At 40.9% G+C, this 15,777-nt stretch overlaps 1 protein-coding gene across 2 annotated transcripts in view; it reads left to right on the top strand.

Moving 5' to 3' along the window:
* Nucleotides 1-15,777, top strand: part of LOC122794170 (RAS guanyl-releasing protein 1-like) — a 463,558-nt gene that overhangs the window by 216,153 nt on the left and 231,628 nt on the right. For both annotated transcript variants that reach the window (XM_044062374.1, XM_044062373.1), the window contains one exon: nucleotides 9,990-10,094. In XM_044062374.1, coding sequence (XP_043918309.1) covers nucleotides 9,990-10,094 — 105 coding nt within the window. The remainder of the gene's footprint in view (nucleotides 1-9,989; nucleotides 10,095-15,777) is intronic.

The following is a 15,777-nucleotide window of genomic DNA, read 5'->3' as shown; positions in this document are numbered from 1 at the left end:
CACTTTGACAAGGAAGAGAGAAAAAAAGGACTGTTTTTGAGAGAAGGTGATTTTAAGAAGGGTTATGAAGAACAGCGTGAATGGTTACTGTCGCTGTGGCTGCAAGCACCGTTAATGCACAAATGAGATAGCCTCACACATGCTGGTAGTAAAGTGCACACAGCCACAGCGACACACTGACTTTCTCCATTGTTCTTGACAACCTGTCTTAAAACAACCTTCAGTGTGAAAGTAAAGACATTTGCTGACATTTGTACAACAAAAACAGTCAGATTTCGATATAGGGAAGCAAGTGGTATTATCGCTAAAATCTGGTTGCGATAATACGCAAGTACCGTATTTTTAAGAGAAATTAGCGAAGAACACGAAAGCAGCATCCTTAAGAAGAAGTTGTATAAAAGGGTGGGAGACAGAAGCTTATTTGGAGATGTATCAGGTGTGATGCCAAGTTCTGTTTTATAAAGGGAGATCATGTATGCATGAAATAGTGGTTCTTGGGAGGCTTTAAAATACTGTACATCACTTCTAAAACATTGTTCTCAACTTAAGCTCTTTGGCTCAATAGCACTAATTCTTGCTGAAAAGTATCCATTTAGCTGAGCAGAGAATGACAGCAGAACTTAGTGTCATTATAACTGTGGTGCTTAGATTGAAAACCTTAGAGTAGCTCTACAGCTGCACTGTAAACTGTACTTATAATGTTTTGATATACTGTTTCAATTTATCCACAGTAAAATGAAGAAGCTCCTAAAATAAAAGCCACACACCTATTCAAGTTTACTTTGTCAATGAAAGATAGCATCACACTATTGATGCACTGCATACCCAACTGCACAGATAGGAGCATGCACATATGAATGTCATACAATATCCATCCCAGCTGAAGTATTTCAGTATAAAGAGACACCACCAGGAATAAGGTCTGCTATGTGGTGGAAATGATAAGAAGCAGCTTTTTTAAACAAGGATAGTGTATAATACAATAGTCAAAAATTAGCCGTTTGGGTCATGCTAGTTTGCCTCCCTGTGCTATCAAGCCAGGCAGGCTCTGTCCCTTTCTGTAAACTGCTGGCATAACTGATGGGCAGGTGATGTTTGCAGTGTTCACTGTGATACCCATTCAAGTAACCAAGTAAAACACTTAAAAATCCCCCTCCCTTTTTGTACTCAGGAAACCGTTTTGTACTGACCTTGGCTTCTAAGCCTGGGTTTTCACTCCTACTGCTTAAGTACATATGGCAATGGATGAATAGTTCTTTTTCATACAAAGTCTTCTCCCTCTCCTGAAGCTCATGCTAATGCTTCCTTTCTTCCTCTGTGGTTTTATGCTTCCACTTCCATTTTTTTTTTTTTTTGCAATTTCATACTCTGTCATTCCTTCTGCGTCTTTGATTTCCAGGTGTTTCACCTCCAGGCCTGGTCTCTTCAGTTCATGTTGCATTTTGAGGACATATGTGGATATATATTGAGTGGCTGTTGCACTCTCGGCCTCTGCCCAGGGCTAGTGGACTAAACTTCGACTGCACACAAAGTGGCTATTTAATCTTGCTTATTCAGACCGATGTGAAGGAGCCCTTTTGATTTATAGTCTTTTATCAGTTGTGCCATTTATGTTTTGGCATATCCTGTACTGCTCATTTATCTTGATTTCTAACTACTCTGACTAAAATATAAAATAACTGATGTGCAGTGTACACTGCTGTATATATACTTTGCGGTTACAAGACTATACGCATTTTCTACTGAAAAAACTGTAAGCTATATAACTCCAATTCATAATATCCACACTGCTGCAAATCAAATAATATGAGACAGTCAGGAGCTACAGTTTCATAATCCTACCACAGGCACCAAATAATGTGTGATGGTCAGGGGCTGTAGACATACAATCCAGACCACTGACCACAAGATAATATGTGATGGTCAACAGATACAGCCTCATGTTATGCACCACTGACCACCACCTAATATGCAATGAGTGACTGGCCTTAAGAACATATGTTGAATGCACACTACTGCCCTAGAATAGGGTCAGCACCAGCCATACTGAAATAAACTGCACATTGAACATCTACAGAGCTTGAGTTATAATCACTGGTTTCTCAGGATTTCACTCATCTTTCTGTCCACCGAGGGGCTTTCAGTGCTACCTTACCAACAATAACTGAAACTTGGCAAAGATAATTTTGCACGCGTACACACACACACATACACACACACACACACACACACACACACACACACACACACACACACACACACACACACACAAACATAGGTTTGCACACAAGTAGTGTTTCCCAGGAGAGGCAAACAATGTCTTTTATGGTGCCGGTGCCCCTATTCCTATCATTACGTTAATGCACTGATGTTCATCGTGTTACACTGCTGCAGTCATCACACTTGGGTTATCCTGCCATCAGGCGGTCCCGCAGTTGGCCAGCGTTCCAAAGTCTTGGTCCGGCGTCGGTTGCTGTCGCTTCTTCCCTGATGTCAGTGCGCCAGGGGTATATAAGAGGCATCCAACGCCATTTTCTTCAGTCTTTCTTGCCGCGCAGTGCCCGAAGCAGAAGCAGTTCGCAAGTGCCAGTCGGCCGACTCCTGAGATTTTCAAATCGAATCTCAGACCAAAGTCTTCAATAAAGCTAAGTACCCCATTGGGGAACCTTTTTCTTGCCTCAGTCCGATGTCAGAAAAAGTTAACAATTGCATTTCTTGTGGGAAGCAAATACCTCATAAGGACTTTCATTCTTATTGTATTCCTTGCCTAGGCCCAGACCACGATGTCACAGGTTGTCGGTTTTGTGCTAGGTTTAATAAACGAACTATTAAACGTCGGTTTGATTTCGCCCGACATTACTTTGGTAGGAAATTTAATTATACCATGCCGTCGGAGCAACCGACAACCGGCATGCATAAAAAACGCAAGGATAAGGACAGGCAGCCTAGACCCAAACCAGACTCCGAGGCCTCAGTTGGGCCACTCGCCGGTTCTCCAGTTTTCAGTGAGGCGCCTACGCAGCCCCTGACGGCTGCTGATTTAGAACCCCAGACGGCTTCTGATTCCCAAGCGGAGAGTACTAGGCCACTGCAGCCTTCTTCTTTAGGCCCTTCCGACTCCAGAGCAGAAGGAGATTCTGGTGCAGTAGAAACGCCTTCAGTTGCAGAAGGTGTCTTCAGACCGACTACACTCACCATTAAATCTTATGCTAAGCTAAAAACTCCTTTAAAAACAAAAAAGACTGTACATCAGTCTCCAGTACAAGGCCCCATGCCTAAGAAACAGATGCTTAAGATGGCTGAAGATTTAATTACCCTAATCAGGGTTCCCATCCCCCTCCTGATAAAAGGCCAAGACAAGAGGAGGATTATGCTTCCTCTGACCAGGTTTCAATTTCCTCAGATTCTTCTGAGGAACAGGAATACTCTTTTCCCCCTTATGAAGATTCTGATGCTGAAGAGTCTATTCTCTCAGCATCTCCCCCAGAAGACTACTCCTTTGGGGAAACTTTACATACCATGAGGGAACATTTCCACTGGGAAGGCCAGGATTACTCTGATTCTAAGAAAAGGCTCCGAGAGTTCCTTTTACTACCCCAGCACAGACCACTTGCTATCCCTCCCATGTTAGACATTGTGGATGATGTTTACTTAGAATCTAGCCTTAACCCAGACTCCCTACCTCCTGCTCCAGCCAAACCAGACAGATACTACAGAGTCCCTGACTCACACAAATTCCTATATAAAAGCCCTGTTGCTGACCCAGGAAACCATTTCCCAGGGTCCCAAAGGGGTTAAGGCCTCTATTACTAAAAATGCTGTATCCTCTGAAAGGGATCCCAGAGCACTAGATAGATGGGGAAAGAAAGTATACACCTCAGCTACTCTAGCTATGAGGGCCTTAAATTGCCAGTTTCACATGCTGAAATATCAGCAATTCCTGATGTCTCAATTAAAACAAAAAATGAACACACATTCTGAGCAGTCTGATTTCAAGGAAATGCAGGATTTGTTGCATGCAGCTGAACAGGTGGGCAAACATACTTTACAATGTGGATTTAATTCATTGGAAGCTTCTTGTAGAGCAGCAGTGACTGGGTCTGTCATACGTAGACATGCTTGGTTAAAAGAACAAACCCTGCCTGATCATGTTAAAGCAAAGTTATTGGATGCACCTTTACAGCAGGATGTTTTATTTGGTGTAAAAGCAGAAGAGGTTTTAAAGAAAATGGAGGATAAGGCGAAATCTATGCAGACGGTCAATGATTTTTTACAGGTTCAACCCCCTCGTTTCAGCAGAAATTGGCCAACAAAAAACTGGTCCTTTCCAGCTTCTGACAGACCACAGAGGGACAAATACAGATGCCCAAGGGGCAGAGGTCAGTCACAAGGCCCTTACAAACATTGCCAATGGGGTGACGCTACTCAGAAAGGAGGAGAAGACAGGCCCCAAGCTAACAGAAGACAAACACAATGACTTAACCCTCAGACTGCCAAGCAAATCTCTCTTGGCAGCTCCCTTGGGAGGAAAATTAGCACTTTTTGCAGACAACTGGCACAGCATCACAAAAGACAAATGGGTCCTAAATATTGTATCTCAAGGATACAGATTCCACTTTCACACCTTGCCAAGGATAAAAGGAATGCCAAACCTGCCACCAAATCAATGGGCAGAGGCTCAAAAGCAAATTTCAGCTCTCATGGACATGAGAGACATTCAACAGGTACCTACACAGGAGCAAGGACAAGGATTTTACTCAAGACTCTTTCTAGTCCCCAGAAAGGACAAAGCCTGGAGACCCATTCTGGACCTTTCAATTCTAAACACTTATCTGCAAGTACCCAAATTCAAGATGCTAACACTACAGCAGCTTCTTCCCATGTTGGGCAAGAAGGCTTGGCTAGTAATGTTGGATCTCAAGGAGGCATACCTGCATGTCCCTATCAGACAAAATTGCAGAAGATACCTCCGTTTTATTGCAGGTTCAACACATTATCAATTCTCTGCACTGCCCTTTGGCTTATCTACTGCGCCCAGGGTCTTCACAAAATGCCTGGCACCAGAAATTGCATACTGCAGACAAAGAGGAATTCAAATATACCCATACCTGGACAACTGCCTTATTCAAGCAGAAAGCAAGGACATTCTTTTAAAGCATCTGGCGTTTGTCAAACACCTTTTAAGTTGCCTAGGGTACACAGTAAACGAAAAGAAATCAAAACTAGTGCCCTCACAGAACATAATATTCCTGGGTGCCAGCTTGAATACAATGGCCCAGATGGCTTATCTCACACCAGACAAGCAACAACAGCTGACTCAATACTTCAAAATGATGGCAACAAAGACCCAACTCCCTGCAAGAAAAAATCTGCTGGCCTTAGGATTCATGGCATCTTGAATACTCCTAATACCATTTGCAAAACTGCATATGAGGAAATTACAATGGTACCTGAAAAGCGTATGGACTCAGCACAGCCACAGCTTGGAAACAATGATACCACTCATTCCCTGCCTTCAACAGGAGTTTCTATGGTGGGCACAGGCATGTCACCTCAACAAGGGTCAGCCTTTTACCTTACCCACAGCCAGGCAGACTATAACAACAGATGCATCGGACTATGCCTGGGGAGCACACATGGCAGGACAGTGCATTCAGGGCAAATGGGATACAGATCAAAGGCATCTGCATATCAATCAAAAAGAAATGCTAGCTGTACAGAATGCCCTAACAGCATTCAAGGACCTCTTACATCCAGGACAGCTCCTAATAAAGATGGACAATACCACAGTAATGTGGTACATAAACAAGCAAGGGGCCACACACTCCTACCCCCTATGCAGGCAAGCAATGACCTTGTGGAACACAACACTGACTTACCAAGTTCAACTACAAGCACAATTCCTGCCAGGAAAGAAAAACACATTGGCAGACGACCTAAGCAGAAACATCATGGATCCCCACGAGTGGAAACTAGATCCACAAGTATTTGCAATGATAACTCAAAAATGGGGACGCACAGACATAGATCTGTTTGCCAACCCCCAAAACTACCAACTTCGAAAATTTTGCACAAGGACATCCCACCCACTAGCTTAGAAAGTGGACGCCCTCTCATTCAGTTGGAAAACATTAACAGTGTATGCCTTTCCTTCACTGCCTCTTCTAGCAAAGGTGCTGCTGAAAGTCAGATTAAAGAGGCCACAAATGATACTCATTGCTCCAGACTGGCCACGCCAGCACTGGTATCCATTACTAAGGAACATGGCCCACGGCCCACCATGGATTTTACCCCAAATTCCTCACCTGCTCACTCAGCAAAACAATCAGATTCTACACAGCCAGCTCAAGACTTTAAATCTGGCTGCATGGCAAATTATCTAAACAACCAGCCAACACCTCTGTCTAAAGCTGTTATGGATGTCATTCTGGAGGCCAGGAGGCCCAGCACTAGGAAAACCTATTCAGACAAATGGAAAAGATTTTGTGCCTGGAACCAGGCTAAAGGCCAAAATCCCCTTGTTCCAAACATTCCTCAGATTCTACAATATTTAACTGAGATGTTGCACAAAGGACTTTCTTTTTCATCTATTAAGATCCACGCCTCAGCGATTTCAGCTCACTAAAACACGGATCCTCCTTTATTTTCACATCCACTCCTAAGACAGTACCTCAGAGGGGCTAAGAACATAAGACCGCCCAGGAGAGCACCAACACCAACTTGAGATCTCAACTTTGTTCTGGAAAAGCTTACACTGCCGCCCTTTGTACCAGCTATTTCAGCTGATTTAAAGTTTCTATCATGGAAAATTGCCCTGCTACTAGCAATAACTTCAGATAGAAGAGTCTCAGAGCTACAGGCCCTAATGGCAGTGGAGCCTTTCCTCATTTTTCATCAAGACAGAGTCGCTCTACGAACTAACCCTTCCTTTATGCCAAAGGTGGTATCCAGTGTGGCCCTAAACCAAACCATTCATTTACCCACCTTTTTCCCAAACCCCCAGAACAAAGGAGAAATACTCCTGCACTCTTTGGACATTCACAGGCAATTATGTTACTACTTGGATAAAACTAAGGTTTTCAGAAAATCTGACCAGGTCTTTGTACCCTATGCTGCAGGATCACAAGGAAAAGCTATCTCAAAACAGACCATTTCAAAATGGATAGGACATTGTATACGTTTCTGCTACACACATCATGGGAAACTGGTACCTGCTAGCATTAGGTCCCACTCCACCAGGGCTACAGCTACATCAGCAGCCTTTCTCAGGGAGGTACCAACCAAGGATATTTTGGAAGCTGCAACTTGGAGTTCAGTGCACACAGTCACCAAACACTATCACTTACCTCTATACTCTAAGACTAGAGCTGGCTTTGCCACTGCAGTTCTACAAGGCCTACTAGCTTCTTCAAACCCTGTTTAACTCCACCATCCATCCTTAGCTTTGGGATTCAACCCAAGTGTGATGACTGCAGCAGTGTAACACGATGAACATAGTACAGTTTTGTACCTACCATAGATGTAGATGTTCGAGTGTTCACACTGCTGCAGTCCAGGTTACCTTCCCTCCATCCCCTCTGAACTAGCTGAACTTTTCTATACCTTTCTGTCTGATACAACCTTTGTGGTGTATTTGCTTGTAACTGAAGGTATTCTTTGTATTTTCTTTACATGTTTTATTGGCAATATGTATTGACCACCTACTGGGGGGGCACCTGACATCTGGGGCAAGAAAAACTGAAGAAAATGGCGTTGGATGCCTCTTATATACCCCTGGCGCACTGACGTCAGGGAAGAAGCGACAGCAACCGACGCCGGACCAAGACTTTGGAATAATTCACCAGGTTTACAGATTACCCTTTTATATTTATAAATAAACCACCATCCCCAAGTTTTTAAAATTGAATAACAACTTTCTGTGCTTGAAAGAAATAAAATTAAGCAATGTGCTTTGTAAAACTAGAAATGTATCAAGTAAATACTTGAACAGTAAAACAGGAAGTAAATGATTTATAAAGACAGAGGACATTTAGAAAAATACTATCTAGAACTATTTTCATCTATTATAACCTAAAGATGTGTTCTGTCAGTCTGTAACTTTAAGAGATGAACATGTAATGAATTCCAAACATGAGTTCTCTGTCCAAACAGTCCTCTGTAGACTCCAGAAGGCAAATCCTGGATTCTTATTTCATGTTTGATTCAGAATGTAAATGCAAACTTTCTGCTTGCACAGTCACTTAGCTTTGGAGAAAGCTGCTGTCCATGTATGGCAATAGTCTTTGAAAGGAAGTGGGGAAAAAAAAAGCAACAGTGATCTGGTATGTGTCTCTGTCTGTGCTTGGAAACATTTTCATTCTCAAAGGCCTAATGCAGTTCTACAGAATGCTGCACATTGTGCTGTACATTTTTTACAGTTCTGCCGAATATTTTAGTACAAAAAAATTATATTTTATACATTTAAGTTTTTTATTCTGAAAAATAGACATGCTTTAGTTCAGTACATCCTCCCCACCACCCTTATTTCTATAAAATAGAGTAGATGAATTCAGAAGATATGGATAGAAAGCAAATCTATTTGTTGCAGGACCACATAGGTTTCTATTTGGACCAAGGGGTCTTAATGTGATGATAAATTCTATTCTTCTAGGCCCAACATTTATAAGCAGAAATCAGACCTGTGTTATTGATGACTGTCTCATAAATCGTTGATGAATTGTGAATATACAGAATAAATTTGGTATCACTAAGAGAGAAGTTTTTCATAACTGTGATATGGTTAGGTATAGTCTCACTAATGTATTAATAATATAACTTGTTCAGCATTATAAGGGATGACAAAATGCCAGAAGAACTATAGCAAAAGTAAACACCTTCGTGCACATAACAATATGTTTAAAAACACTTAGACACAGGTGGCAATAAAAATAAGGGGTTTGAACTTAGTGATTTTGGCAAGATGGCTTTAACTTACAGAATCACCCCCTTTCTTAATTGTGTGTGCATGCTGGCAGTGTCTGTGATGTTTCCTTTTTCTTTGCAGTTGTGTGGTCAAGTAGTCAGTCTATTTAAGTAATGGAGGTATGATGACAAAGTCCTCCACATGCTTTCCACCTGCACAAAATGGTTTCTTGTATTTACCATCAAGTTGACTTGTAGTGAGTTGGCCACAGAGAGTTGCATCTGCGTCAGGTTTGGACAACAAAATGTAGGAGATTACTTCCCAACATCGCTAAGTTAGTGCAGAGGATTAAGCCTCTGATCTTTTTATAAACTGTTAACAAGCTGCTTTCTGGAGCACAGAATACAGGGTTTGATTCATTCTACCTCAGCTTGCCTACTCTGAGCAAGTCATTTAAACAGACAGTGTTCTTGGGTCACCCTAGAAAATGGACACTTCTGTCCAGGGGCTTACCTTCTCAACAAACATATAAAAAAAGTTCCAAAAAATGAGACACTGCCATGTTAGCATCTTATTAGCATAGTGAATATTTAACTTAAAACATCAGCTAAGCACCATACTTTATCTAGCAATTGTTTTCTAGAAATTCAATCTACAAGTTACATTTTCTCATGCCTGCTCCCATATGTCCATGCTTTTTATAAGGTCTCTACAGTGTCAGCTTTTTGCTGATTTCAGATCAGAAAATGCATCTAGATATATTCTGCCATTTTTGAGACAGTTTGTCAGTGTTGTTTGCATTTAGGTTTAATACCATCAGCATCTAGTCTAGATAAAATCATATCCATTTTTTGTTTGTTTTTTCTACAGATTATTATACTGTGTTATAAATATATGCAGCTTCTATAAATTCTGATCTGGGTGCCTGAACATGAGTGGTCCAGCCCATACATGTATACATACATCATTCATGTGCATCAACATTCCATTCTAAGAATTTTAAAACAATACTTTTTACTTTTGTAAACAGGACTGTAATGAATGTAATTATTTGTGTCATTTTCTATGTCTGAAACCATCCTGATAGCCTACGACTCCTTCAAAACCTGCAGTCGTTGCTGATTGGGCATCGGAAGTGGCTCCCAAACCTGATCCCAAGACCATCAGCAAGCATGTCCAGAAGATGGTTGACGTAAGTTTTATTAAACAAGTATAAAACATTTTCCCGTATTGCTGCAGTGTAATGTTTAACTGACTGTTACATTAAACGTCTTGCAACTTTAGTAAAAGTTGGGTTCTATCATGTTCCTAAAGTTGTGTGTAGTCATCTTTTTATAGCAACAAGCTTTAGAACAGACATGCAATGATCACATTACTACTGTTCACACCCTAGCAGGGTAACTAATGCAAGAGAAACGCATTGAATTAATACTCATTTTGGACTTACTACCTAGCCACCACAAACAGCTGATTTGTTTCGGAAGCAGTGCACATTAATATTATCAGTTAAACAGTTAATAGGCATTTTCAGTCTCTGGTTTTCTTAAATCTAAATTAGTAGGTGCCCCCTCCACCCTGTACATTCAGTTCTTTTTGTGAGTACATTTAGCAGAACTGATAGCATGACAAGCACTGTTAGAGATGCAACAGGTAGCACACTTGCCTTTGGTGCAGAAGGTGGTGGGTTTGTATCCCACACCAGACAGAAGCACAAGGGGCTTGCTGCACTCCTGAGTGTGTTGTCCTTCAGATGAGACATTAAATCGAGACCACATCTACCGGAGTTGGTGGTAGCTCAGGTGGATGCAAAGGATGTCAAGGCATCTATCAAAAAGAGTAGGAAGACATTCCCTGATGCCCTGGCCAAATAAGGCAACTAGCCTAGTGGGACTAATCCAGTCAACAAAGGATAAATAAAATAAATGCATATTGTCAGGATTGTTGCTTAATATTGTTTGTTTCTGGATATGGGATTTCTAGATATGATTTTGGATAAGGCTTGGGAGGTTGGGAGCTTGGCATAATGGTTAAGATGTTTACCTTACATACACAAAGTGCAAGGTTTGATTCTTACACGAGTTAATTAGCCAAGCTTAAAATGGCCCACAAAGGCAGTAAGCCTAATACTAATCTATGAACCTAGATACATGAAGTGCAGCTGAGCCCATCCTCTCCATATTGGGTTATAATGTTGACAGCTTTGACTTTAATGGTAGGAGCAGTAACATTCTGTCTTAAACTTTTTCACCCTATCCCTCCCATCAATATTTCAGACTGCTGTATCATCTTGCCTTCTACCTCTTTAGGCGAGACTGAAAAAAGATGTAGTGGTAGCATTGCCGTATGTTTCTACTCCTACCCTTTCTGCAGTCTAGCCACCTTGTAATTGTCGTCTGCCCCCTACCCCCCCCCCCCAAATCACTGAGTATGCATTTTCCTTTATGGTATGGGTCTCCATTTTTTTATACTTTGCTCACATTTCCATTTTTGGAGATCTCTGAGCAGTTCTTCACAGTCCATTGCAGAATATTTTCCTTAGAAAATGTTAGTATTAGTAGTCTGTCCTTGACTGTCTTGTGTTCCTGTCATATGTATGCTTCCATTAAGCTTGCTGGCATTTTTACAAATTCACCTTTTTCAGAGTTATCATGCTAGAAACAATACACAACGTGATTAATGTGGCACATGATCAATGACAAACATTCTGGAAAAATAAATATTCTGCACATTTTAAAAGATGTTTTATAGGATTCTTATTGTTTCAGTAGTTGGTATATTTGTTGAAACAATTACGTTATGTAAGCATGGGAGTTTAATCCTAAGGTGCTGAGGACAAGAAGCAGAAGAAATACTATTTGCACACTGTTTTCTGCACTGCCATAGTTATGGGAAGTGTGACTGTGAATCTTCCAACTTAAAAAAAAAATAATGCATGACCCAAAAAAAAAAGTGAATCCTCCTGTACTACCCATGAAGTGATTTTAAAACCTTTTGCACTTCCTAATCCCACACCAGCATGACTTTACATATTTACAGTCACACACCCATGGAACACTGAAATGTAAACGCACACACAGTTCAACAAAATTTCAAGGGGGTGTCAAATATCTGATGTGTGTTGTGCTCTGTTAGTATGAATGTGTTTATTATGCATGTTTGTGTGTCTGTGTATATAGAATTATATGTGTATATTCACCCAGAGTCCAAAACATCCAGGATAGTATTGAGAAGGACTTCCTCAGTGCTATCCACATAATAAATTCAAAGTCTGTTACCCTCCAGAATGATATCATACCACGGGTTTGACAACTCCCTACACTACCAAACAGGTATGTCAACATCTCAAGTGTTAGGGATACCCACTATACCAAGAACAGGTAATGAGATTCACAAACCTGATTATCTATTCCTGGAGTAATCCAACAACCTTTGACCCTATTGCATAATCACTGAAAACACCTCCCAATGGCGGTCTCTTAAAGCACCACCTGTATGTTAGATATAAAGTATACCTGACACCATTCCTCACCCTACTATCTCAGGGCAGTAGGTCATCTCTGCGCTCTCTAAGGCTAAAAATACAGCTTCTGTGGGCCCAGACAACATCCCAGGTTGCCTTTTAAATAACTTAAAACATGATACATCCATGTTTAACCTCAGCCTGCAGACAGGCTATGTTCTGGCAAAAAAGAAGTCAGCAACAGTTATCCCTCTGCACAAAGATGGTCCATCAACTGACCCAGAGAACTATAGGCACAAAAGCCTGACTAGTATCATCTGTAAGGTCATGGAAAGAATCATCATGGACCTTTATCAACACAGACAAAGGTAATCTCCAGACTCTCGACACTACCCAGTCTGGATTTGTTAAGGGTAGATCCTGTCTGTTGAATCTGGCTGACGTCTTTGAGAAGGTCACAAAGGCCATGGATGAGGTATAAGGTATTACAGAGAAACTCTCTCAATGAGGCATAAACCCCTGCGACACTAGGTGGATAGCCAATTGGCTCACTGACAGGACACATACTGTTAAAGCAGGTGAATTCTCCACTGGCAAGAGGCCAGTTACCAGTGGAGTACCACAAGGTTCTGTGGTTGGCCCTCTCCTGTTTGAAATATATTTCTCAGAGGTCAATGGCCTTTGGTTGACCAAGTTCGTGGGTGACTGCAAATTAGGGGCAATCATTAAATCCCCAAACAGCACTGGTATACTGCAGAAAGGATTAACACAGATAAACAATTGATGCCAAAGCCATGGATTGAAACTAAATTAAAAAAATGCATAATTATGCCCTTTGGGAAAGCAAATACCCCAGCTAATTATATTATAGACAGCACCCCTAAGAGTGGACCCAGTGGTACATGATCTGGGTACACAGGTTAACAGTAATCTAAACTTCAACCTCCATGTGTCCACTGTAGTGAGGAAGTCCTTCTATGTGGCACAACCCATAAGTAAGGGCATGGCTTCCAGATCAAAAGACGTTGTAATTCTATTGTACTCTGCCCTCATCAAACCAATGATTTAATGCAGTGAACCCTTTTGCATGTACCTCACCAGACATCTGCAACAGATGTAGTGACCCCTGAGGTTTCTCACCAGGAAGATACATGGTATGATAGATAAATTCTGTATGGAAAGATAGAAAGCCTTGTCACTGTATTTTGTCTCATACAGACTACTTAGGGGTAATCTGTGTCTGGCTTACAAGTCCATATTTGACCCAGCCCTAATGGAAATGTTGCACATTTGTAAATCTAACTGCATGAGGGCCACTCAGTCCAAGGACCTTAACCTATCCTCTGACAGGAATAAATCACGTTGGAGAGATAGATGCATGTCTCAGAGGCTACCTCTTCTCTGAAACAGTTCACATAAAGCAAAGCCCTTCCCTAACCCTCTTTTCAGGTGCAGCCTGGATCAATGGATGGGTATTCGTAAATTTACTCCTAGGGTTGTGCCATGTTGTTCATAGGCAGAGGCAGTCGGTATTAGATAACATAGCATAGCATAGGCTCATACCTCTGTGAACCTAGTTCACCTAGCTATTAGTAAACTGGGAGACTTGAGATAAACATGGCTAGGCTTGTAAGGGTTTTTGGGCCATTAGCCTAGTAATCACCTGTGAACCTATATGCACGACCAGTAAGATTTGTCATGCATGTACTATTAAATCCAAAAACACAGAGGAGGGAAATGCTGTGTTACTACTTTGCAAAAGAACAGTTAAAGCTTAACAGAAAAGCTTTGGTTAAGTCATTCCTGGGCTTCACATGGGCTGACTCCATAAACATCACCACCACCAATACATGCAGTCCTTCCTGACCCCAAAGTAAGACAGAACAAAGCTTGGTACAAGCAGAACCATTTCCCACATATAGGTGGAGCTGTTGCTAAACTTCATAGGCCCAATGATTTACATGCGCTATTCCATTACTTAGTTATATATAGACATTCTAAACCAGTGTAAATAGTCTTAAGTCCCGTGTTCATGGAGACAAAGTTTAAAAGTAGAATGACTGAGCTCTTGAATTTCACTGCATAGACTGCCTCTGTAGATCAAGGTTTTAGCATGTTCATACAGGCACTATTACATATGATGGATACTAATATCCTCACATAATATTTGTCCAATTTCAGCACCTCATAAATTAATCACAACTTAAGTACACATATTCTCATAATATTCGCCCAAGCCCCTCATTACCCTGAAAACTTTATTGCTCTCAGTCTGAGGTTGCTTCAGCTCAGAAAAAGAGTGAGCACTGACAGGCATTGCTCTTTCTCCAAATGCACTGTTCTTGGACAGTACAGATTTTGCAAATAAGTGAATAAGTACATTTCACTCCTCAAAGAAGTGAGCAGAAGAACTGCAAACAAATGCCAACCTGAACCAGCACGCTGAAGTAAAGGAGCATCAAACTGAGCAAAGCAGACATATGTTTGTAAGCCAGTCATGCATGTCAGCTACAGTGATATAATCTCATAAAACTGAAAGAGTGTATATTTCCATTTAACATGATGTTTTCAGATAAAATTTCATCCTTAGCTTTATGCTAAATTGGAGCTTGGGCACTATTTACATTTTTTTTTGCATTTAATTTCAATAATCTGTCCCATTCATATTTGTTTTACAAGTTAGAAACTGTAAAATCTGATTTACATATCTTGTAGTAGTACTTTGGCAACTTGTGCTATTGGGTTTTATGAAACATAACTGCAGTATGCAGTTTCTACATATGAGTACATAATCCATTTTCAAAGAAGAGAGCTGATCAACTAAAAATAATATCAAACAACCTCATTTGCAAAAAAAACATTACTGTGAATAAAAACTATGTAAGTAAAGTGTTCACAATTGTAAACCACTGTGTTAACTTTGAGATCAGCAAGATCTGCTACTTCACATCTGTGGAACTTAAATAAACTAACCCCAGGGTTGCACAGCCACGTCGAAAGAGATGACGTCCCGAATTATGTTACCTCCTGAAATTCAACTGTAACATAATTTGACCAACTTTTTTAATTTTCTTGGGTGGCGAAAGCCAGTGTACCTTTTTGCTAGGCTTATATAGGTCCTAGGGCCAATAGCCTAGAACCTACCTATGAACTCTACCACCAATTAATTTTCTTACAAATTTAGCATGAATTAAATGCATGAATTAAATATGTTCACAGGTGGTCAAAACTGTGCTACCATGTATGTATATGTATGTATGTATTTTTTTAATTTTTTAATATTGAATTTGATTTCTAGAGAATTAATTTAGGTGAACAGTGTTGTTTTCTCTTGGGGGGGGGGGGGTCATGTACATGTTCTACTGGTAAACCTTGACAGACAAAAAACTTGGGACCTAAAAGTCTGAAAACGAAT

The sequence above is a fragment of the Protopterus annectens genome, chromosome 2.part1 (assembly GCF_019279795.1).
Source record: "Protopterus annectens isolate FY-2018-M chromosome 2.part1, PAN1.0, whole genome shotgun sequence".
NCBI classification, from domain to species: domain Eukaryota; kingdom Metazoa; phylum Chordata; order Ceratodontiformes; family Protopteridae; genus Protopterus; species Protopterus annectens.
This window is presented reverse-complemented; position numbering and strand designations above follow the sequence as displayed.